This window comes from Myotis lucifugus, unplaced genomic scaffold (assembly GCF_000147115.1).
Source record: "Myotis lucifugus unplaced genomic scaffold, Myoluc2.0 scaffold_8, whole genome shotgun sequence".
Taxonomy (NCBI): Eukaryota; Metazoa; Chordata; class Mammalia; order Chiroptera; family Vespertilionidae; genus Myotis; species Myotis lucifugus.
In genome coordinates this window covers 3,768,723-3,794,958 of record NW_005871056.1, presented here as the reverse complement: position 1 = coordinate 3,794,958, position 26,236 = coordinate 3,768,723, and the positions used below count along the sequence as shown (strand labels likewise).

General features: G+C 39.0%; 1 protein-coding gene across 1 annotated transcript in view; it reads right to left on the bottom strand.

The window, feature by feature from the left end:
• Positions 1–1,166: 1,166 nt before the first annotated feature.
• COL6A5 (collagen type VI alpha 5 chain) overlaps positions 1,167–26,236 on the bottom strand; it is an 84,480-nt gene continuing 59,410 nt past the window's right edge. Inside the window, exons 35-40 of the mRNA XM_023749515.1 lie at positions 24,833–24,923; positions 22,254–22,447; positions 9,172–9,861; positions 7,171–7,267; positions 6,154–6,398; positions 1,167–1,962 (exon numbers count right to left, since the gene is read on the bottom strand). Coding sequence (XP_023605283.1) covers positions 1,943–1,962; positions 6,154–6,398; positions 7,171–7,267; positions 9,172–9,861; positions 22,254–22,447; positions 24,833–24,923 — 1,337 coding nt within the window. The 3' untranslated portion in view covers positions 1,167–1,942. The remainder of the gene's footprint in view (positions 1,963–6,153; positions 6,399–7,170; positions 7,268–9,171; positions 9,862–22,253; positions 22,448–24,832; positions 24,924–26,236) is intronic.

The following is a 26,236-nucleotide window of genomic DNA, read 5'->3' as shown; positions in this document are numbered from 1 at the left end:
CTGAAACCACAGTCTAAGGATCATTTCTGCACTGAACCTTGGGAAAAATGTGTGCTTCATGCCTGTGCCATGGCCCCCTTTTGAGGACATGCAGTTTTGCTTATAGATCATGGCACATTCAATAGATTGGCTATTGTGGAATGGTTCAAGATTATTTTTAAGTGCTGGGTTTTTTTTTTTAAAGCTTTAACAAATGGTGTTTAGCAACGCACCATGCTTGCCGTGGCCTCAGCTTCCGCTAATCCCTAGATTTCCATTCCAGTCACTCTGGCCGTATAAGCCCTGCTCACATACTCCCAACATCCCCACTTCACCTCAGTGCACAAATATACACACAGACCTTGCTAGGTTTTGTTTCCTTGTCACTTCCCATGCCAGTGCCTCTCCACTAAACCAAACCACATTTATCTTTTCAGGTGAGTTTGTTCGAGTCTTCACTAGAACACAACAACACTTCAGTGAATGTGTTTGCATTTGGTTCCTTGTGTACATCTGTGAGAGCTTCTATAGGCATGTAGATCCCAGTGGGATTGGTGAGTTGCAGGGTAGGTATATCATCAACCTAACTAGACATTGCTCAAATGTTGTTCAAAGTGGAAGAGTTACACCATCAGCAGGGTGTGAGTTCTTCTGGCTTCACATTCTTGATAACCCATGTTACTTTCAGATTTAGAGATCTGATGTATTTCTCATGGGTGCGCGCACACACACACACCCCACAGAACCTTATTCAATGAGTAGCCTTTGCTTTAGAACTTACCAGAGAGCAATAAATGATTACTTTAAAACTTTTGACAGCCAATAAATAATTAATTAGATTGTTTTTCAATTATTCAAACAACAAGAGTAATGTTAAAGAAAATTACATGGAAAAAGTACAAAATTGCTTAGAGTATTACCCCACTAACATAGTCACCTTTTAAATATGCAATATATATTCATTAGCTTGGTAATTACTTGTTGCCTTAACCAAATTAAGTGATTTTTTTAAAAAGGAATTCACTATTGGCTTATTTTACATTTATGTATTATTTTCCAAATGTGTTTAATCCTGTTCCGATGTGTCTGTCTGAGTAAGACTGCAGTTAAATAAAAGCTTCCGGGTCAGCGTTGCTTTTGTTTTATTTTATTTTTTATTTTTTGCTTTTATTTTAGAACTTGTCTCTTGCTACATTGTAATTCCCAAGAACAGCTCTGGTCTTAGAGCGTACTCTTGCTTTTCCAATGTTTTGTTTTTTGTTGTTGCAAAAATCAAGTACACACAAAGCAGGCTAAACATAAAACAAATGATCAGAGCACAAAACAGCAGTTCCGCAAATTAGCTCATCGCTCTTTTTGCTTCCTCACAAATTCCATTATTTTGCAAATGCCCTGGTAAAGAGCAAGCCTTGACTATGGTGGGTGGATTTCACAGGGCAAGCAGTAAGAGATGCAACATTAGGGTCATGGCAGAATTGAAGACACGGGCATGAGTTTCCAGTTCTGTGCATAAATAGGAGACATTCCTAGGAAGTTCTAATTCTAACTGCTTTTTACTCAAGAGTCCAATTGGTGATATAGATGTAAGGAAAATTATGACAAAAATCTTCTTTAGGCAGATATATCATCAGAATTGATGCCTGAACTCTACAGAGTTGGCAAAGAAAAGATTCCGTTGACTCTTCAAGGTCAGCTGTCTCAGTTCTCAGGAGAAATTAAATCATTCTCAGGAGAAATTAAATCATCCCCAGTTTCTCAGTTCCGCTCACTGATGTCTTCACTCAGAAAAGTCTTTCCCGCAGATTTGAACAGAACAAATTCAGTATATTATTAGCCAGTTGTAAAAACTGAAAAATTCCTGCAACTTACCCCTCCACCTTTAATAGAAAATTTATGTATACTTTCTGGTTAGAGTCACAGGGAGTTACACATGCCAATGAAGCTAACTTCTTTTCTGCTGTGATCATCGTGTGTCCTCACCAGCTGCAAAACATAAAAATATGATTGCTCTTAGATTTGTTTAAAATGTTATCTCTAGGGACTATTGCTTTATACACCACATCTAAAATAAACACACATGGTTTTTGCCATTTTCAGTAGTAAAAATAAAAGCTCAATTCAGGGCTTTTATTGTAATAATAGATGCAAATGAGTAATATATAAATACAACTATTATAGATGTACTTCTTCCTGGGAAAACACTGGTATATTCATGATCTGAAATTCCATGCTTAGCACATTCAGTGGCTGGTATCATTGAATCAAAGCTAGAAGGAATGTGTAGTAGACAATGTCAGGGCTCTGCCCAGAAACCCTCTGATCTTTTTGTAACATTAATTTCTTGACAACATTCCTTCTTCTCTTATTCCTCTTCCCTCCTTGACCATCCCCTCCACCCTCACCCCCATGTGAGCTTTTGCTTCAGGCATCAACACCTATTACTCTTCGCAGGGCTGCCCTGCAGCCACTGGAGCAGCTTTAACCACCGGGCAGCATGAGTACCTGGGAGCGTTCATCTCTCCCTTGGGCAGCCCTTGACCAATCAAAGACCTACAAGTGAAAAAACAAAACAACCAACTTCTTGCCTTGGGGCAGAATGATTCTTCAAATGCCCTAGTGCTGAGAGGAGCGACCAAGGGCTGTCCTCTATGGCACTTTGCCCCAGAAAATACCCTGTTTGGCTTCCTTTCCTCCCCAGTCCTGCTTCCTCCATTCCTTTCCTGGTTTCCCATGAGAGTCTCCTCAGTAAGTTACAGGCACATGAATCCTCACCTCAGGGTCAGCGCTAGGGAACCTGGCCCGTGACAGCATCTTAGAGATGCTCCCATCTGCAGTCTTAAACACTCTTCCTTATGTACCCACCTCAAAGGGAAAAAATCATGTACTCTTGACTTCCATATTTTAAAGTTAACATCTAAATATATTTTCATTATGAGTTAAAGTACTTGAAAGGGATGCACTTTGAATACCTTCCTCAGTTCTCTCACCCTTTCAGTCACCAGTCATTGACCTCCCTCAATCCAGTCCCTGGTTGTCCATCATCATTCTCCTTTAGAATATATGTCTGTTGACAACACATTCTCTTAATTTTCTTTTATCTGAGAATGTCTTCACTTGCCTTCATTCCAAAGGACTATTTTCACTGGTTATAAAAGTCTGTGTTCATAGGTCTTTTCTTTCAACACTAAAGAAAAAATGTTGTTTCACTGTCTTTTAGTCTTGATGATTTTGAATGATAAATATACAGTCATTTGAATAGTTGTTCCCTTCTTTTGATATATGTAGTTTTTCTCTAGACACTTCAAAAGTTTTCTTTACCGTTTGCTTTCAGCAATCTATCATGTGTCTGAGAGGAGTTTTCAAATCTGTAAAGTTATATATTTTACCACTTTGGTAAGTGTTTGGCCATTATTTCCTCAAATATATATATTTTTCCTGAACAAATCTAACTTTCTACTTTCCTACTGGAATGTCAATGAAACAAATGTTAGACCTTTTGATATTTTTCCACAAGTTTCTGAGGCTCTGTTCACTTTTTAAAAAAATCTCTTCTCTTTGGATTATGTAAGTAGTCTATCTTTAAGTTCATGACTCTTTCTCTGTCGTTTTTACTCTGCTATTGAACCCATCAGTGAACTTTTAAATTGCAGATATTGTATATATATTCTTTTAATTCTAAAATTTCCTTTTGGTTCTTCATTGTTATCTCTATTTCTCTGCTGATGATGTCTATCTTTCTCTTCAATTCAAGTTGTTTTCTCTCACGGAGGATAGTTAAATAGCTGCATGAATGTCTTTTTGATAATTGCAACATCTGAGTCAGCTCTGAGTTGGCATCTGTTGATTGTCTTTTCTGTTGAAAATAGTTCACATTTCCTGGTTCACTGTATGTCGCATAATTTTGGATTCTATTCTGAACATTTTGAATATTGTGTTGTATAGACTCCAAGTCCTATTATAATTCTCTGTAGAATTAAAAACAAATTTTTTTGCGGCAGGCAATCAACCAGGTAGGTTCAGAATGCAGGTGCTGTGTCACTTTTGTGGGCAGTGGTTTCAATCTCAGTTTACTGTCCAAAGCCTTTGCTATCCTCTTTTGGGTCTTCTCCAACCCTGGGGAGAGCCTGGGACTTGTGCAGTTCCCATAATTAGAATTAGAGGATCCTCTTCTCAAGTGCTCTTCTCTCTGAGGTTACCCCCACCTGCTGACCAATAGGACCTCTCTTCCTGGTTCCTCTGGCCAGAAAGACCGGGTTTCTCTTTCATTTTAGCTGTCTGGCCTTTCACTCAGTTCCAAACTGTGCCCACCTTCAAAGCAAAACCATGAGGGGAAAGAGGGAAAATATGGGAATTTCTTCCGCCATCTTCGACAAACAGGGGCCCCTATTCCTAGTTCTTCTGCCAAGAGAAATGGGGTCACTACTGAGTTTTGCTGGAGCCCATCCTTAGCACAAAGCCCCAGAAGAAAAGAGAAAAGAAAGCAGGAAACTCATGCCCCTTCACAATGTATCTGCTTTTGTTCACTTTGCAGAGTTCTCAGGCAGTTGCTTTTGTGTTTTGTTCAGAGTCTTCAGGTATAGTTAATCCGTGGGAGAAATAGGCAACATGGGCTTGCTCTATTTTAAGACTAAAGTGGGTTTAGTCCAGCTAGACTGGAGCCAGGTATTTCATCACATTTACATTTGATTTTCCTTTCCTTACATCTTATCTTCTCTCCCATTTCTGTCTATATTTTTCATATTTCTTCTCTTCTCATCTCTATTTTTCATCATTTTACTGATTTTTTCTATATCTACAGTTATACCCACATCTAATATACTATATATATGTATAAAGTATATATATGTAATATATATAGTGTTTCATATACATATTGCATACATACACAGTATTTTATTATATAACTACACCAAAATTTATTTATCATATCTGCTGCTGGGTGTTTTTGTTCCCACTTTGGGGCTACTACACATAGTGCTGTTATGAACATTCTAGTACATACATTTTGGTGAGTATATATTTTTAGGTTGGGTATACACATTGGAGTATAATTGCAGGGTCACAGGATATGCATATTTTCAGCTTTAGTAGATACACAGAAATCATTATTTTAAGAAAACTTCCCACCTAATTTTGGTACACAGCAAAGCTTGAGAGTAGCTGCCCTGGAGCCTACGACAGCTGCCTATTCTCTATCCCCTATTTCTCTTTAGCTGTAGGTCCATCGCTGTCTCCCCACGCAGCCTAAGAAGCTGCCCTCAGCCACCACAGAGGCCTCAGAACCACAGCAGCCTGTTCTTTGCAGATGCCACTCAGCTAGGAGCCTGCATCTCAGACCAGGGAAGCCCTGGTTGCTAAGGTAGAAGGCAGACCCTGAGGCTAGTTGCACAGTTCCTCTTGAAGCATCCATCTTATATAAAAACTGCTGTTTGAAAATTTAACCCTGCTATTTGGCTTCTGTAAATGCTTGCTTAAATAATAAGAAAAATAAGACTACTCCCATTTCAGAGAGGCCATTAAACCTTCCCCAGACAAAGTTATCAATGCTGGCACCAGGCCAAGCCTTTGGTTGAGGTATCAAAGCCCCAGCACATAGGGGCTCTTTAAGAACTTGCATTTGGGAGACAAAGAGGGTAAAGTGGTATAAATACAGGAAACTTACTGTGTGACTTGCCCTTACTGTGTGACTTGCCCAGAATTTGAAAGACATTTTCCTCTGGGCCCGCACGTAATAATAATAATAATAATAATAATAATAATAATAATAATAAATGTAACTCCATCTTTCTAAGCGTTGCTGGTTCTCCTCCGGTTTTCTGTAACACTCTCCACCTCCATCATGCACAAGGGTACATGATTCTCCTGCTTACTCAGGACCTGCGGACCTTGATCTTGCTTCTCTCATGTTTCCTCTCCATCCCCTGACCCCCCACCCCAAGCATTTATACCTATTTTAGTTCTGGTTTTGTCAACACCACCGATTCCCTTTTTGCCTTTCTGGAGCTTTATCTCCCTGGCCCCTTACTTTGGGGACCCCTTGTAGCCCTAGAGGATAAGCCCCTCCATCCTGTCATCTCCCCTGTCAATGAGTTCTCATTGCTCATCTTTCACCAGGATAAAACCCAAACAAAGAAGATGCTCCAGGGTCTTCAAGTCTATTGTATTCAAGGTTACCTTTTTTATCTTGTTGTTTATCATTTGCAGGAGCTGTAATTTCTTCTGAATGTGCCTCTTCCTTGTCTTTCATCATCAGTTCCCCAGCTGAAAAGAGCGAGTATAACTTCTGGATCAGATCAGTAGTGATCCCAGAACCATTCTCATCACTGCTCCCTGATACAAAGACATGATGCTCCTGGGAACCAAATTCACCTTCCGGCTCACTGTTCTCTGCCTTTATTTCATACACCTCAGGAATAAAGCTGAAGTGACAGAGAAAAGAGAGGAAAAATACGTTAGCCAAGTCCCTTGCAGGATTAAATGTCAATACAGCCAGATAAATACAACAGAAATCAATGTTATGCATGCAATTGGAATGGCCCAAATGCAGTTGGTGGATGGAATTTGACGGAAGGGTGATTTTTTAATATTCTGAAGGGAAATTAGACATTTGCATCCGTGGTGGAGGACTCCAGACCAATATTATTTTCATCACTGAATTTTTATTGAGTACTTAAGGATTGTACTTTACAAAATCAAACGTAAAAGACTTTCTGCCAGTCTTCATATGGGCTCGGTTTACTAAACGGCAAATGTTTTTCTTTTTCATGTTTTTCTGCTGCTCTAAGATGGTTACATCTAACCTTTGATATTATAAGTTTTCTGCACTACCCAATAGTAGAGGGGAGTTGTAGAGTTACTAATAAGGTATTGTAAGGTCCTTTTTTCTGTAAAAACAAAAGAAACATGGTTCTTGCTAATGTGGGTCCCATTTGATCTTTTAGTAATACCTTATCTGTGCTGTCATCACAGACTGGGGCTATTTCTCTCTCTCTCTCTCTCTCTCTCTCTCTCTCTCTCTCTCTCTCTCTCACACACACACACACACACACACACACACACACACAAGCATACACATATGTCACCAACAAACTTCTTGTACCCCAAACACTAAAACTCCATTCATTTCAAATTATTCTCTTAAGGACTGATTCTAGCTGCTGTATTACCCAAACTGTGAATTTGTCAACTCACTGTAGAATGTTTTCAATGCCCGAGTTCTCTGGGTTGGGAGAGGTGATGTTAACACACTTGGGGCTCAGGTCTGCAGGAGGATAGCTGTTGATGGCACCTGGAGAGAGAGTGGGCTTGTTAATCTACATTTTACCCTTCTGCATTCTGAGCAGCACCCAAAGCCAGTTCATCTTCTCCTGTGGGTGGACGTGTTTTCAAGAGCAAATTAATTTGATAAAGGCCTCAGCCAAGTGGGCGCTCTCTGACATTGCAATACGCCGCTGGCAAAGTCAATAAGATGCAGCCGTGATTGAGTCGAAAATTCTCATGCTCTGTATGTCACAGGCTCGTGATACACTTCAAGGACAACTCTTAATCTCTTCTATCATCTGTTTCTCTCCCTAGAAAAGGAGGATCTTTCTAGAAGACACCATTCACGACTGAAATTGCCTGGCCTATTTATCTTGGGGTTGGAAGAAGGCACCATATTTTGCAAGTGATAAGTCTGCTACTAAATATAAATCTTGAGTTCCAAGATTTGTGGGGCTTTGTGAGTGCCAGAAAATCTGCAGCCCTGAGATTCCCTGGTCACCTTGCAGAAGCTGCGGACAGCCATTTGTCGTGGCCTCTGACCCACTCCGAATCCCCAGCACAGGCCAGGACTTGCTTGCTGCTACAAGCTCTTAGATGTGCTGCTATCCCCATGTCTAAAATGACAACACATGAGGCTGGGGCAGCCACTCTCAAAGCCTCATTGTGAAGAGACACCCTTAACTCTCCTGCCTGGCTACGCCCGAGCCAGCTCTCTGGGGCAGAGGCTCTGGAAGAGTTCTCTGCCCAGGGTGCATACAAATTCAAGTCAGAACCAAAGGTAATTTATAATGAGGAGAGAAACAGAAGCCTTTGGGCAGGAGAAGGTGGTGGTGGTGGGATATTATTTATTACAGCAGTGTCTCTTGGTAAGGGTTTAGGAATTGAAGTAGAGTTTCATGGACACTCCTGGAGTCAGACTGCATGGAGTTCAGTCTAGAATTTGCCAACTACTAACTGTGAGCTTTTGAGAAATTTATTTAATGTCTCTGAACCTTAATTTTCTCAGTTGTAAAATGGGGATACTGATGCTTTTCTTTGAGGACTGTGCTAAGGATACAAGTCATTAAAAGAACTTAGTACATAGTGAAGATTCACAGGTCAGGGTTCAAAGACACTTTTTACCCATATGGGGGTTTTCTGACAAATGCTCATATGACAGTTTAACAGTAAAGTTCAATATCAGTAAGTCCTGAGATTTTTCTTCGTGGTTTTCTCACTGCCTCCTATGCATGTCTGACTCTACCACTCGTCACTGAAGTGAGGATCGGGTTACTAAGTCCCCTGGTGGATTGTACACAGACGTATCAGATGTATTACAAAAGCAATAAAAGGAAGCAGCCCAAGTGCCCCTCAGTAGATGAGTGGATAAAGAAGCTGTGGCACATTTACACAGTGGGATACTACTCAGCCTTAAAAAAGAATGAAATCTTACCTTTTGAAACAGCATGGATAGACGTGGAGAGTATTATGCAAGTGAAATAAGCCAGTCAGAGAAAGACAAATACTATTTGATTTCACTTATGTGTGGAAACTAATGGGAAAAAAATAAACAAACAGAATAGAAACAGACTCATAGATACAGAGAACAGATTAATAGCTGTCAGAGGGCCGGGGGTTCGGGGGCTGGGTGAAAAAGTGAAGGAGATTAAACAAACAAACAAAGAAGACAATCTCATAGACAGACAACAATATGGTAATTACCAGAGGAAAAGGGGGGTTGGGAGAGACTTAGGAAAGAGGGTAAAATGGTAAAGGAAAAAGACTCGACTTAGGTAGTGACCACACAATACAATATACAGATGATGTATTATAGATTATACACCTAAAACCTATATAATTTTATTAACCAATGTCAACCCAATGAATTCAATTAAAAATAAATAAAATGTACAAAAAAGAAGCAATAGAAGAAAAGGTTCGATAACTTACGTCTGATTGAATAGACAAATGGCTTGAAAAACTTGATGATATAGTGCAAATCTGGTTTGTGGGTTCGGCCAAGCTGGACTAAGTGATGATCCAGTGGGTGGCTGGCTAATTCTTCTAATTCCTTGTCATTGTATATTGGACCAAATGAAAACACAAATATGGTGTAGCCCTGACACTTGGCTCTCAGAGATACATTTCTTAAGACTTCCTTATCTAAGGGGTTGGTTTCTCCAGCAGATATAACAAAGATAACTTTGTTTTTCCTCGGGTAGGGGGTTCCCTCAAAGACATTGTCAATTGTCCACTGCAGGGCATGGCCAATAAAAACATTTCCATTGAGCTGTTGAAGGGAGTCTTGGAGATGCCGTTTCATTTGGTATATACTACTGTAAGTAACCAGATCAAATTCCAGGTAGACAGGGCATTCTTCAGTGTTGGGCATATAGCCTGGTGGAGAGTAGCTCAGGACTGCCACTCTGTCCCCTAAGGGGGAAGTCAGTGGGTCTGGGGCAATGTGAAAGTAATCAAGCACTGAGGTTATGAAGGCTTTCACTTCCTCAAACTCATCATTTTCGACTCTGTGGGAAGCATCGATGAGGAAAGCAACATCCATGTAATATTCTTCAAGAGAGGCATCTCCAGGTTTGCCATTAAAACTGGGTTCTTCTTTTCTGCCATGGTTCTCATGTCCTGCAACAGAATAAGTGAGGTCACTCTTTTTAGTCTAAGGATAAACTCAGAACTCCTAGCCAAGGAAGATCAATGCACGGGATGGGGTGTTGCCATGCTTCACTCCCACACCCATGGCAGACACCACTAATCAAGTACAGAACTTGTTACAAGGTTCATGTTCCAATTATGTCTTCACACAGCGCATGCAGAGCCACTACCATTCAAAAGGTATTGTCACATGAAAAAAAAATGTATTTGCTACCCTATCCCAGATCTTTATCAAAGGATTAATTGATCCTCCAGCTATTTTCATATGTAAGATAAGAAATATGCAGGTATATTTAGTGCCTTCCTGTATAAGACCTTACAGGGGATTGAACCCACAACCTGGGTATGTGCCCTGACCAGGAATTGAACCTGCCACCTTTTGGTGAACTGAATGATGCTCCAACCAACTGAGCCATACCAGCCAGGGCGATGCTCTTTTCATTAAAAAAAAAAATCTTTGTTCTCCTTGAGTTTTATTTTGGAGAATTTCCATTGCTACATCTTCAAGTTCACTAATTTTTTCTTTTATCAAATCTAATTTGCCATTAATCCCAGGAGCGTATTGTTTCCTCTTTGACATTGCAGTTTTCATCTCTAAAAAAATTCTACTCTTTTTTATCTTCCATGTCTCTACTTAACTTTTTAACATCGGAATGTAGTTATAGTAACTGTTTTAATATCTTTGTCTGCTAATTCTAACACTTGTGTCCATTCTGGTTTGGTTTTAAATTATTATGCTCTTGAACATGGGTAATGTCTTCCTGCTTCTTTTTATGCCAAACATTGTGAAATTATAGCTTTTGGATGTGGAATGCTTTTGTATTCCTATAAATATTCATGTGCTTTGTTTTGAGAGGGAGTTAAGTTACTGGGAAACAATTTGGTCCTTTGGGTTTTTCTGTTATGATTTGTTAGGCTAGTCTGGGGTGGTGCTTAATTGAAAGATTAACTATTTTCTGTATTGAAGCAAGACTTCCTAAGTTTTCTCTGAATCTATGAATCATAAATTTTCCAGTTTCACTGGTGTGGAAAGGCATGATTTCTGGCCCTGTGTAAGCAACTGGCACTATTCCTTAATCCCCCAGCCTCAGGTCAACTCCTCACATGTATGTGCTATCAGTACTCTGCTGAATAATTGAGGGGGACCCTCTGCAGAGCTCTGAAGTTCTCTCTCTCTTGCAGTTCTCACCTCTCTGATATTTTGTCCTGTGGATTCTTACCACCTTGGTCTCCCTGGACTTTCAGTTCTGTCTCCTTAACTCAAGGTCTACATCGGGCACCACCTGAATTCTGCCTTCCTGCACCAGGGCCTGGGAACTCTCTCATGGCAATAACCTAGAGCAGTGGTCGGCAAACGCATTAGTCAACAAAGCCAAATATCAACAGTACTTCTTCAAAATAGACTCACCCAGGCCAAAAACCAACTTCTGCGCATGGGCTACGAAGTTTCAATCGCACTATACGTGCGCGCCTGCTTGTGGTATTGTGGAAGAGCCACACTCAAGGAGCCAAAGAGCCACATGTGGCTCGCGAGCCGCAGTTTGCTGACCAGGGACCTAGAGCAACAGAGGGCTCACCTTATTTGTTTCCCATCTCTCAGGGATCCCTGTCTTTCATTTCCTGATGTCCAGTATCTTGAAAACTGCTCTTTCATGTGTGTGTGTTTTTTCTTTTGGTAATTTCTTTCAGTTGGGAGGTAAATCTAGTTCCTATTACTCCATCTTGGGCATTTCTAACAGATGGTAACTGACCATCTCGTTTGAGATGTTTCTATGTTCTCTTCCTTCTAATAAAGGGCTAAGAACTGGTCATTTATGTACCAGATTTTTCTTTTATCAATACATGTGTAGTAATTGAACAGGATTTTGCATTTCACAAGTATGATTGAAATTTATGGGCCTCTCAGTCCCCATCAGGAACCTAGTTTCGAACTCTTTGAATTTTTGATCAAGATGTAGGTCCCTTATGGTTAAATTACTAAACATAAAACTGGGAGTGCAGAAAAAGCATATATTTTATGTTCTTATTTGCTGTGAATTTTAGATAATATACTTTAGCCCTAAAATGTTATCACGAAAAACATTTCTAGAGTTCTTGGCTACAGTGTACTGGGAACTATGAAGATTAGTTAAACGGACCTTTCTGTCATTTTGTTGTATATGATTCTGGCGTTGACTGTTCACTAACTGCTCTGCAAAAGGATCTCTGTTTTCCAACTACAGCGTTTCAGCTTTTTAAAAAGGCCGATCAACACACTTCGTAAAAACACACGAAAAACCATTTCATAAATGTTTTGGTAGAATTGGAAGGGCTGACTTACCAGGTGAGTGAAAAACTTTTTCACACATGCCCATACCAGAAATATTACTATGTGCTCCCCGCCCACCCCAACACTCTCTTTATATGTGAGGAAAATCTCAATCCTTTTCCAAAGTACCCAGCAGAACTATTTTCTAATGAGGTGTATTTCACTTATAAAATTATTTATAGGATTAGCATGAGAATCGAAGAAGCTAAATGTAGATGATTATTTCTTGACAACTCTAAAATTTAGTCAAATGTAAGGTGTGATTATTTTACTTTGAGTCTAAATTCATCTCATTTAGGGAGACTGGACCTTCAAAAATACGTTCCTTCAAGGAAACCTGGCAGAAGTAAGAATAAAATATACCCATAGCTCATAACAATTCTGTGTATTTGCTGGAAATGTCACCAAGCCAAATTCCCGTCTTCAGGCCTGAATAATTTCCTCAGAATGGCAGAGGAGAAAGGGCTGGCTCACTTTATTATTGACAAGGCTTGGAAGGAATGAGGAATCCAGCTGAATTTCCAGGGAAGTGGCCCCAGAGATTAGTCTAAGTGTGGCCAAGATTTAAGCCACAATGCCAGGTGCATTGCAGAAACTTTAGGGAGAAGTGGGGGTGGAAAGGGAATTTAGGGAGAAGGGAGATTCTATAGGACATAAGCCATTTGGATTGGGATTAAGTGTACTGTTAATTTGCTATGCTGCCTTTCCTGGCATTGGTGGGAAATCTCAAGATATGCATGAGGTATCCAGCTGTCTGCCTTGGAATTTGTCCACGGGTCAAAAGTAGCCATGTGGTCTCCATAGGTAAGTATATATACAACTGAGGCTGTGTTGTATGTTTCTGTCCATATGAACTGTAGTAGATATTTTTCAAGTTAACCTTTTTTATAAGACTTCTCATGAGGTTGACAATGCTTTCTTTTTTACTTTTACACTTTCTGAGTATTTAATTGAGCATTCGGTTCAATTCAGATCTTATGTTCAGCTCTATGCATGTCTCCTCTCATTTAATCTTCCATGCAGCACTATCAAGAAGGGATTATCATTCTTCCCATTTTACAGATGAACAAGCTGAGGCTTGGAGAGGGTAAGTGACTTGGCCAAGAAATTACAGCCTGTAAGTGGCAGGGGCAGAAATTGAACCCCACTCTGTGTAACACCTTCAGAAGAACTGGAGAAATGGTCATCAGATATGAGGAGAACAGACACATTAAGGGAAACATTAACCATCTGATCAAAGGCCCTGGTTTGAAGAACGAATATCTCAGTCAGTTGCTGTTACTTCTGATTAAAATCACTAGAGAAAGTTTTCTTCCAGAAGTAGGCAATTTTTATGAATTAAATAAAATTTGTGATTTTTTTCTTCTCTAGACATTGTAGAGCAGTGGTTATTAGGAGAATCTTTGGAGTTTGAGTCTTGTCTGCCATTTTTTAGCTCTATTCCCCTGCTAAAAAACAAAAAAGTAATAGACTACAACCTTATAATGTTTTTAAGAGAATTAAAGCTTGCACAGTGCCTAGCATATCCTATAAGTACTCCAGATACATACTCTATAGAGAGAAACAAATAGGAAAGCATCATCTGAAAATCCTACCTGTGATACTATGTTTTGCAAATCAGAATTTTCATTAAAAATATATAAAGTCGACTGGGATTAGTGGAACACAACTTACACACATGCATACAAGTGTACACACCCTCTCAGAAATGAGAAAACTCATTCTGTTGTGTTTACACATGCTTAACTGCAGAGAGGTTGACACACCTCTCCACTTAACATCCCATCCCAGGCCTGTCCTCCCTCCTGTCAGGTGAGGTCATGGGTCATGCTCTCAGGTAGGGCAGCAAGGTAGGCAGTCACAGGCTGTGTACCTGACTTCATGTCATTGGTTTTATGCCAAAGGGACATAGAGACACATGTAAGATTCTCTTCTCTTATTGTATGAGGTCCTCTTTCCCCATCGTCTGAACAAGCAGGAGTAACTCTTAAAATAGATTTCATCCTTTCCCCCAAAGATTTCAAATAAATGTCTTTCCTAGCCTAGACTTTTCCAGGTGGACTTAAGTCTGCAAGACTTACCCTCACCATCTATTTCGCACTCTGAAACAACAGTTTGCAGAAGGTACCAGTGTACCCAGAAAAAGTGATGCATGCCCGGAGTTATTTACTAGTATACCCAACACCTGGGTCTGGCACTTTGGTTTTTATGGTGTTATTCTGTGCTCTGGCCTCTGAATGAGTTTGTAAGCAGATTTTTAAAGATGAAATAAAATTTTAAAAAATTGTACCACCTCTTTGGCCAGTTTTTCTCAATGGTTAGAGTGTTGGCCCACAGACTGAAGGGTCCTGGGCACATACCTCAGTTACAGGTTTAATTTTCAGGTCAGGTTGGGGCACGAGTAAGAGGCAACCAATTGATGCGTCTCTCTCACATCGATGTCTCTCTCTTTCTCTCTCTCTCTCTCTCTCTCTCTCTCTCTCTCTCTCTCTTTCCCTCTCTCTCTCTCCCCTCCCTTCCACTCTCTCTAAAAATCAATGGAAAAATATCCTTGGGTGAAGATTAACAACAACAACAAAAGAATGCAATCTTGCCATGTGCAACAACATGGATGGATCTTGCGGGCATCATGCTAAGTGAAATAAGTCAGACAGAGAATAAATACTGTATGATCTTCCTTCTACGTGGAATCTAAAATTAAACAGAATGAAACAACAAGCTCATAGATACAGAGAACAATGTGGTAGTTGCCAGAGGTGGGGGGAATGAGGGTAGGAGAAATGGGTAAAGAGGGTCATAAGTAAATAAATAGATGATAGATAGATAGATAGATAGATAGATAGATAGATAGATATGGCACACTACTGAGCAGCAGCAACAACAAACAAAAAAATCTAATCCAAACAATAAGATAATAAAATGTAGCTATGAGATTTGATTTAATCATAAAACTCATAATCCATACTCATAATGTTTTCAGAATTTTATGTCAAATATGAAGCCAATATTATCTGAGGAGCATGCCAGGAGTATTGGGGGTTGAAGGGAAAGAAATGATGGAACAGCAGTGTTTGGGGGCAAGAGAAGTGTGCAATAATGCATTTTTAGAGTCTAAATTGAACTGTATCTTTGTGACAGTTTTTTAGGACATTCCAAGGCTTTCATGGTTTCTCCAAGTATGGAGTCTGGCAATAAAAAAAAAATCTGGCATTTATCTTGCCACAGGAATTCAGGCAGCTGCAGAAGCCCAGATAAATCTAATTTTCATGATTCCTGTGATTTTAATAGCCACTTGCTGAATGAAAACTTTATTTGCTATTAAAGTAGAATTGTATCATATAATATGTAACAATTCTGGAATGGCCATGTGACTCCAATTGTTACAAATAAATTGGGGTTATGAATTCTCACTATATTAAGGGCTCAATCATTTCAGAGGCTCAAGGTAAAATGGGGCAAAGGTAGTGATTTCTAGGCACCTTCTCCTAGAGCTAATCACCTGCTGTTTAAAGTAAGGTAGGTAAATATAAGACAGATGACAAAATGTTACTTTCATGAAAAACTTTAAGTTATATTCCTATCAACATCTTGTTTTTAAATTAGCAAGCAGAGAAGTGTTCCTGAAGTGGAACCATAGAGCAAAAATCCTAAGACCCACAAAACACACACACACACACACACACACACACACACACACACACAAAACCATAATATAATAAATTCCCAAGCAAAAGTAAATGCAACAACTTCAGTCCATAGTTTAAAATGAAGAGGAAACTCAGTTTATTCCCCAAAAGAGCCTCAAGATGGTTGAGCTTTCCTAAGAGTTCATGAAACATGTCATTAAAATTTGGACATGTCCATGATTCTATTGCCGACCTCCTAGTTTAGAAATGTTTACTGAGGCTATGAAAGCAGGGCATTCAGCTGATGTTCCATGGGTGACTTAGAAGAGAATTCTTTGCATTTCATTCCAGTGCAGATTTCAATTTAGCAGAAGTAAAGATCTACATTCAAGTTCACTACGTGCCAGCAGAATTAGAAGCAAGCAAGGAGTTCAACAAGAGGTAAAGAGTTAAATTCACTCATTTATTAAAAGTAACATAAGGACACAGAAAGACTAGCATATAACAGGATTATGTGAAAAGTAGGATATGCATCTGACTAAAACTATGTAAACCTATATGCCTGTGAAAAAAAAACAAAGCATATATCCACACTACAAACAGCTCAGCTTGTTAAATTGTTTGAGACTCCCTGTATTAAAATTTTATATAGTATAACAGTACTTTTATAATGTTTTTTAAATTAGCAGAATCCTGAGGGTAATGAAGAAGTGTCTAAAAGGTGTAGGAGCCCTGACCAGTTTGGCTCAGTGGCTAGAGCGTCGGCCTGTGGATTGAAGGGTCCCAGGTTTGATTCCGGTCAAGGGCATGTACCTTGGTTGCGGGCACATCCCCAGAAGGGGGTGTGCAGGAGGCAGCTGATCGATGTTTCTCTCTCATGGATGTTTCTAACTCTCTATCCCTCTCCCTTCCTCTCTGTAAAAAATAAAAAAAATAAAAGGTGTAGGAACCACCAGCCCCTCCATTGAATCTTCTACTTCCAACACTGTGGGGTGTGAATTTTCTTCTAAAAAAATGGGGTTTCTCTCACTATTGACAGGTTCTCTGGATAATTCTTTGTCTCAAGGGGCTGTCCTGTGCTTTGTAAAATGCTTAGAGGCATCTGTGGCCTCTAACTACTAGATGCCAGCAGTGCCTTCCAATTGTGACAACAGAAACCTTCTCCAGGCAATGTGTCTCCTAGGTGCACCCACGCCCCCCAGGGAATATGTAAGAGATGATCACTAAATACCTTTCCTACTCTAATACCCTATGATTGATTCAAAGTCAAAAGACATACTGGCTTTTTAAAAAGAGCTAATTTGTAGATCAGAATCAGATTAAAGTTAGAAAAAATGTAAAACAGAGCCCTGCAAATTCCCTTGAGCTCAATTCCAGCCTCACTGGAAGAAGAAAGTGTTGGTTCTAATTTCTCAATGAAATTCATTAAAATGAACATCAGTTGAAGTTATCCTAAGGCCTGGGACTGCTTAAAGCCATGAGTAAGCCCAAGGCTGAGTTTGTATTAGTATTTAACATCCATTACAAATTATCCTGTCCTTCTTTAATCCTGAAAATAGACTGAACGTATTTTAAATACTGTTAACATAGCATCTTTGATAAAAGTGCTAGGCTTGCCACTGGCTCAACAATTGCAATTTAATTAGAATTAAACAATCCAATTTTCATTACATAATTCCAAAGAGCTAAGTGTATGCCATTGGTAAGTAAGTAGGAGGGGCAGAATTTTCCAAGGAATTTTTATATTGCAGATATCATGGTTAAAATGCACAGTAGTATCTCCAGCTAATCTCTATATCTTTTGATCTTAAAAAGTGTTTTATTAGATAGATGTTTGGATGGATGGATGGATGGATGGATGGATGGATGGATGGAGGGATGGATGTATGGATGTTCAGTGGCCTTGTATAAGTAAAATCATATTATAAACCAGTGCACCTGGAACCCTTTGGAAACAAATCCTCCCTTCTGTTCTGTGACACTAGATATCCAATTGCTTTCAGCTCCATTGAGAACAGAACAAATGTGGCACACCAAAGTAGCCTGTATCAGGATCACATGTGCTGCTTGTTAAAACTCAGATTGCTGGGCCTCCTGCCCGAGTCTCTGAGTCAGTAGGTCTGGGATGAGTACTGAGAATCTGCATTTCTAGTGAGTTCCCAGGTGACGCTGATGTTGGTGGTTCAGGGCCAGCACTCTGTGAATCCTTGGGATAGTGGATTTCAAACCTGAAAAAATACAAAACTCACCTATGGTGGATTTAAAGCTTGCAGCTTTCCCCTTGCCACTCACACCTCTACTTATGAAGCAGTATTTCTGAGGAGGCTTAAATATCTGTGCTGACAAAGGACTTCCATTCCAGGTAATTTTGATACAGATTGTCCTCGAGCTGCTCAGAAAAGGTGATGGCACTAAGATGAACTTGTGAATCAAAGCAGATAAGAGACAGAGACCAAGAGAGGCATAGGCAGAAAGATAGTGGTTGAGTTTCTTATTAAAGAGGGTGATGTAGCCGAAACCGGTTTGGCTCAGTGGATAGAGCGTCGGCCTGCGGACTGAAAGGTCCCAGGTTCAATTCCGGTCAAGGGCATGTACCTTGGTTGTGGGCACATCCCCAGTAGGAGATGTGCAGGAGGCCGCTGATCAATGTTTCTCTCTCATCGATGTTTCTAACTCTCTATCTCTCTCCCTTCCTCTCTGTAAAAAATCAATAAAATATATATATATAAAAGAAAGAGGGTGATGTACAACTCATCGCCAGACCACAAGACTCTAGGAACTCTATACATTTCTTAAATGGTTGTGATTCCTGATGTTCCCTCAAAACTCTTAGCTCAAGGGCAGAAAGATCAGCCATTAGCCGTAAGAATCAGATTTACACCATGGAATACTATGCAGCAGTAAAAAAGAAGGTTCTCTTACCCTTTGGGACAGCATGGAGGGACCTGGAGAGTATTGTGCTAAGCAAAATAAGCCAGTCATAGAAAGACAAGTATCACATGATCTCACTCATATGTGGAATCTAATGAACAAAATAAACTGATGAATAAAATAATTCTGGAGACATAAAAGCATGGAACAGATTGTGGAATCTCAGAGGGAAGGTGGAGGTGGGTGGGTGGGAAAAGATCAATCAAAGAACTTGTATGCATATATGCATAACCCATGGACACAGACACTAGGGTGGACAAAGCCTGGGGCTGGGGTGGGGACAGGCTAGAAGGGGTCAATGATGGATGAAAAAGGGGACATATGTAATACTTCCAACAATAAAGATTTAATTTACTAGGTGTATCGGTTAATAATGCGGATTTTGTAATCAAAGAAAACATGATAATTTCAAGAGAAACATCAAAAGTGCTTTATTCAAAGTATTGTCCATTGCTAGCTACACATTTCCCCATCTTTCAGGTAATTTGTGGACACTGTCCCAATAGAACTTTTCTTGTTTTGAGGCAAACAATTCAGAGAACCAATTTTCCACTTCTTCATACGTTTTGAAGTGCTGCTCAGAAAGTGCGTGTGCCATCGATTGGAACAAGTGGTCATCTGAAGGAGCAAGGTCTGGTGAATACAGCGGGTGGGTTAATACTTCCCAGGCAAGATCTTTTAACGTGTCTTTAACTGGGTTTGAAGTGTGTGATGGTGCATCATTATGAAGCAAAATTACTTTGCCGTGTCTTCTGGCCCATTCTGGTCATTTTACAATCAAAGCGTGTTTCAAATTGGCCTAGACATTCTTTGTCTTTCACATCAAAATCATCACTTTTAAAGCACTTAAACCAGCATTCACAAGTATGTCAAAATGGAGCATGTTCACCATAAGCTTCCCGAAGTATACAATAACTTTCAGCAGCACTTTTCTTCAAAATAAAGTAATAAATTAAAACTTCCCGCAAATGCTCTTTTTTTGGCACAAAATTTGACATTTGTAAGCGTAAAAAATCTATGATGTTAACATCTTCAGAAAATTTGACATATGAAGTTTTGAAGCTTGTTGTCAATACAACAAAATAGCATACATATCAAATTGCATATATATCAACATATGTGTAACTCCATCTTATTGGAAAAAATCCGCATTATTAACCGGTACACCTAGTAAAAAAAAGGACCAGATTATAAATGAGTAACAAGCACAACCTCTGGAGGTGCTTATGAAAATTATCAACCTTTTATTTGTGCAATATATCTAGACGTAACAATGCTCAATTCTTAACGAGTGAATCAAATATCTGAACCACAATGTACTCTCCATGAAGATGGCACATTACACAGGATGTTCTCAGTAGATTTTAGCAACTGGGTAAAGGTGATTTTTTTAAAGGAATAGCACAAAGTCCCTAGACAACACTTATGATCTGAAACTAAGATTTATTTTAAAGGATAAAAAAATGTATATTATCCTTAGATCTGAGACTCACTGTTCCCAGCCTATCAGAACCTGACATAATACTCAGGGAACTCCTAGCTCACTTCAACCCCGGGGGAAACTGGGTAGAGGCGGGGTAACTGACCATTTCTATTTTCTCTTACTAAAACCATGCAAAATTATTTCTGCAGCCGAATTGGTTCTTATGCTAAACTATGAGTATCTTGATTCCCAGACATCTGAAAAGCCAAACGAAAAGTCTTCCTATTATCACTGAACAATGCTCATTAAGGATGGCTGCAAAGATGAATTTCTTTTCCTTTCTTAGCCAGTCACATATGTGTTTCCTAAAAAGACTCACATTTCTGGATTATTGGACTTCGGAATGCTTACCTCTAACAAGACTCTCACAAATGACAGTTCGTTATCTTAACACAGCCCAAACCACTTCTCTCGTTTGCCTCTTTTTAAATTAAACCATAATAAATTCCTGTGCCTTGAAGGCTGTTGTTACTCCCTTATCATTAAAATAAACACTCCAAATTAACTACATCCCTTAAAAAGAACAAATATTTTATTCTCTTCTTTAAGCTATCTCTATATGACACTAAAAATTTTTTAACTGAAAATACACACACTCAAGTACCTTAAAGCCATGTACTACATACATTCAGTTTTAATACATTACCTCTTTAAAAATATATTTTTTTTTCATTTATTTCAAAGAGGGAGGGTGTGGGGGAGAGAGAGAAAAACCTCAATGATGAGAGAGAATCATCGATCAGCTGCCTCCTGCACGCCCTAAATTGGAGATCAAGCCCACAACTCTGGCATGTGCCTGACAGAGAATCAAACCATGACCTCCTGGTTCATAGGTCAACACTCAACCACTGAGCCATGCCAGCCAGGCTGCATTACCTCTTTTTTAAATCTTATTTTTCAACTAATGATTGATTGGCTCTTTTATTCTTAATTCTAGCTTCTTTTATGTAAATGTATTCCGTTACAGAATGTTGAACTTTTAAAAGATAAAGTTCAAATGTAAATACTTCAGAAATAGTGGGACAAGGTAGGGACATTGGTGTCGAATCTGAATAAAAGAAAATGTATCTGAGGAAGCTACTAAGAAATAAATATTATTTATCCTCATAAATAATTGGCATGCAATTGGCCCCTTTTTTAAATTTAAATATTATAACAGCACACATGATACTTATGACATAATGCATTCTGGTCAAAGGAGCATTTTGGGAGATTCTAGTTGCAAAGATGGGATGGCTGAACAGTCTATTTAGAATGTCGTCCTTTTTCGCAGAAATACTAATATCCTATATATCTGATTTATTTTAAATTATTAAATCCTGACAAAAGGTATTGCTGCTTTGCCATTCAAATGTATAGAGGAGGCAGTGGGAGGGTTTATGCTTTATCATTTCTAGGTCTCTCAAAAATAACTCATACAAAGTAATGCAATCACTAATTCTGGGACACTAGCCAGGCCAACTTTTAAAGTCATTTTTATCCCTTTGCTTTGTTGTTCTCTATATTACCTCCTTCTACATCGCACTAACCTAAGCTGTGGAATCCAGAAAGACCTTAAATTTGAAAAGAATGTCAGGGACAAGCCCAGTTGGTGTGGCTCAGTTGACTGAGCGTTGTCTCCTGCACTGGGAAGTTGAGTGTTTGATTCCTGGTCAAGGCACATGCCCGGGTTGCAGGCTTGATCCCCAGTAGGGGGCATGCAGCAGGCAGCTGATCTCTCATTGATGTTTCTATCTCTCTCTCCCTCTCCCTTCCTCTCTCTGAAATCAATAAAAACATTATTAAAAAAAGAATATCAGGGACATTACTTATAGTTTATAGTAGCAACTTCCTTAGCAGTGCCTGTCACCATTTAAATCTTTACTTTCAATAAAAGGAGTAGTTGTAGCTACCACTTTGAACTTGGAAAAATGTTGCTTTAGATACCTGCCTTAATGTATTTGATTCTCTATTATTGCTAAAAGACAAGGACCAGTTATCTATAAATTTCCATTGTAACTTTTCATTTCCTTACCAGAAGTGAGACTTGCAATTTCTTCAGAATCCTGATCTTCATACTTAGTCATTAATTTTGGTGGCATAAACATTTGGTTTAGAATGTGAACCAAATGGTCATCCAATACAAAAGATGTGTCTCCCCCAGCATTTAATTCCTGGTTGATGAAGCTATTCTCTTCTGAAGGACTCTCATGTGGCACATCAGTAAATCTGGAAGATAAAATGGAAAGTCTTAGGTAAATCTAGAAAACTTGGGTTAATGCAAATAAAATATCACTACAATTTAATATAGCTATTTAATTATATCTTGGAAAAAAAGAGTGGTAAAAATCTAAATTCTTTTCAATCATATAGTCCATGAAGATTCATTATGCTTATTATTTTAAAAAAGTATAAACTGGTAAATTTTTAAATTCCCATTTATCCTTTCTTTCCCCCAATCTGCTTATAGCCTATGAAATACTACTTTGAAATAAACCAAGTCTGATTTGCCACAAAGTTTTAGATAAATGACAAGAAGGTCAATCACAGGTTATTTGTAACAACCAAATAATGTGTTTCATATTCATATTAATCACCATAGAAAATATAAAAAATAGTCATTTAATTTACCAAGAACTGCTCTGAGAAGAATAAGACTATATAAAACATATCTCATTGACATTATGTTTCTTAAAATAGTCTCTACATTTTTATTCTTGGGTGATTAAGAGTTCCCTAGGATAATTTGAGAATATTTTTTATTTAGATGATGATAGAAAACATATTCAATATAAGTTTACTCTTATTTTGTTCATGTAAATAAATTATGTAATCACAATGTCCATGTTTACATTTGTTTTTCATACTGGGGTTTGGCACCCACCAGTATTACTTTAACCGTTGAAAGTTAATGAAGAAAAGAAAAAAAGTCAGACATAATACATGAATAATACATTCATACCAAGTAAAAACCAAATAATACCATAACACACAGTTAGGAATGATCATTGTGGCAGCGTGTATCATATTTTGCCAATATGTATCATATGTTTTTAATTTTCAGGAATTCTATTTTGGCAAAGTAGACTCATCAGTTAAATTAGTGTTTTAAATTTGTGTCTTGTTGAGTTTATTTGGTTTGATGCAAAAATTTGTTTTGGTCTGATAGTTGCATAAGAACTATAAGCGTATGGTGTTTGCAGCTAGATTTATGTTTGTTTGTACATGTTTAAACAACATTATAATATTTTATTTGTCAGTTCTGTAAGACTTGATTTTCCTTTAAATGACTTTATGACTTAATTAATGCTGGGAAACACTGCTTTATATGACATCAATGTTATGTTGCCTTTCAGAAGGTGTTGGGTGTTGGACACTCCTTGCTAAACTAACAACTAAATGAAATCTAACTTTAGAGGAACATGAACTTGCATGAATTCAGAGGAACCTACATATTGCCATTTTGCTTCTGTAAGAGACCTTATCTGTTCTGAGAAGCTCTTTGCTTAACTGCCTCTGAGAGGACGGAGTAATGATGGCCTGAAATTTGAGCTTTTGCAAGGCTGTATTCAGGGATCCAAGCACAAGGAAGTATAGAGAGAAGCAGAGAGCAACCCAATGGGCCACACTTGTTCTGTCTGAGGTTCAAGTTTCATTCAGACTAATTATTTATATTTTTATTTAGGATACAATTTTAAGGAAAATTATTTACATGTGCAGCTATATCGTGAGGTCTTTTCTTTTCTTTTTTTTTTAATATATTTTATTGATTTTTTACAGAGAGGAAGGGAGAGAGAGATAGAGAGCCAGAAACATCGATGAGAGAGAAACATCGATCAGCTGCCTCCTGCACATCTCCCACTGGGGATGCGCCTGCAACCCAGGTACATGCCCTTAGCCGGAATCGAACCCGGGACCTTTCAGTCTGCAGGCCGACGCTCTATCCACCGAGCCAAACCGGTTTCGGCTCGTGAGGTGTTTTCTGCTTTGTGTTGAGGATGAAACCGTGAAGCATGCTGGTCCAGACTTCAGTGAGTGAGACATTGGGATAAACTGTACTAAGTGTCTCAGCAGATATATAAAAAGGTACAAACAAGGAGGAATTATGGATTTTGATTGAAAGTAAAGATGGACTCCAAGTGGAGACAGTTTCAGTTAGGGCCATGAAAGATGGGTGGGGTCTCACTGGCAGGAATGGGGTCCTAGGCAGCATGACCAGAGGCCCAGGGGGATGGATCAACAGCTCACACAAGGCAGGTGAGAGACCCGTGTGGCCAGAACCCAGCGCTCATGGTGGGACAGATGGGCAGTGAGGTTGAGGTGGATTGAGGCTCAGTTGTGGTTTCTATTCTGGGCTAAATTTCAATGTGGGCATTGCTGAGGAAACCATGCATTTAAAGGCAAACTTGTAATAAAGCTCATGAGGATGTTATAGGAACATCAATCCAGGAAGCAGGCTTGATGTGGAACTTCTGCTACAGAAAATGAGATGCATGAAGAGCCTTTACTTCAGGGACCTTATTAGCTTCCTCACCCTAATAACCTGCCATCAGCCAGTTACACCCCGTCAGTCCATTAACAGTCACTTGTAAATATAAGAGCTTTCTGACTCACAAGAGACCGCTGTCTTGATTATCCTCTGCTTGTGAATTGATGAGTCTACAGGCATTCTCAAGCCCTGGCGGCGGGTACTGATTGAATCCTCCTATTGAGAGAGCAGAGTTATAGTTAGATTTTGAAACAAGAAATTGTGTGTGCTAGGTAAAGAGAATCCCAGCAGGAATCTTCTTGAGACAATAAATGTCACTAATATATTTCAGCAAAATTTGGCTGGGGTGAAAACAGAATATAGTAGCAACCAGAAATAGCATTCAAAACTTGATGTTAGAGTGTTTGTCAGTCAAAGAATGATCAGGGTCAGGGAAAACAGACGTCCTCAAATTGCTCATTGAAGGATTCATTGAGATGCAGAGACCCATGACTTCCATACGCTCGGGCTCACAAAATCTAAGGGGAATTTTGTTAGGACTCTATAAAGCTTCTTCACTTTGCTAACAAATCAAATACAGAAAATGTAATATTTCATTGCTATTTCTGTGCTTCTGCACCAATTAACATGGATTTCTAGGAAGAAAGAAACCCCAGAAAGGGTTTTAGCTTAGTGACCTAAATAAATCCCTTGATGCCCTCCCCATTGTTGTTCTACAAGCTATGAAATATTGAGGAGTATATCATCCCCCCACCCCCATTCAGGAAAACACATAGTTTTTAGTGAAAAGAGGCCTTTGACCATTGAATGGTCCAAGACTCCATGAAAATATCTCAGATAATGTTTTTGGTTTTATACCAATCATATTTCTCTGGTTCGAAGATGAGCTTTTTTTTTCTTTCTATTTCTCTGAAATGAGACTATGTCTTCTAATCAATTGCACTTGACAGTTGCTGTGAGTGAGGCGGAATTGCAAGGCAGTTATTGTCTGTGCATATGGGAACAGCAAACATGCCAGTATCGAAACCTGTAGAACTGGTGTCAGTGGTTTTAAAAAGTTCCCAGAAGTATTAGGAGAGGAATCTTTTAACCCCTACAAACCAAGTGGTTATGGGAAGGCAGTGAACTGGATGTTTAGCTACGTTGCTCTGGTGGGAGTCAAATGAAAGCAAGCTCTACATAATTGTAAGGCCACGCACGAGCCCAGCGAGACCAGCTCTGAGTTATTTATAGTCTTTTAAAAGTGCTGCATCATCATCAATCTTGATGGCATGAAGAACAATATTTAATGGGAAAAGGTGGTTATTAGTAACTCTGAGCGAAGAAATTACTCCCTAGGGTCAAATTGTGAATATGAAGTTTTAGGGATGCCTTCACCAGTCATGGCACGAGTGCTCCACGGTAGTCTAAAAGAACTCTTCTAATTATTATTTAATAAAGCACTCCAAAAGGAAAGTTAGTATCAGCATTTAATTGGAAGCATTTTTCTATAGTTTTACGTAATAGAATGATGTATCATACTCTGATGA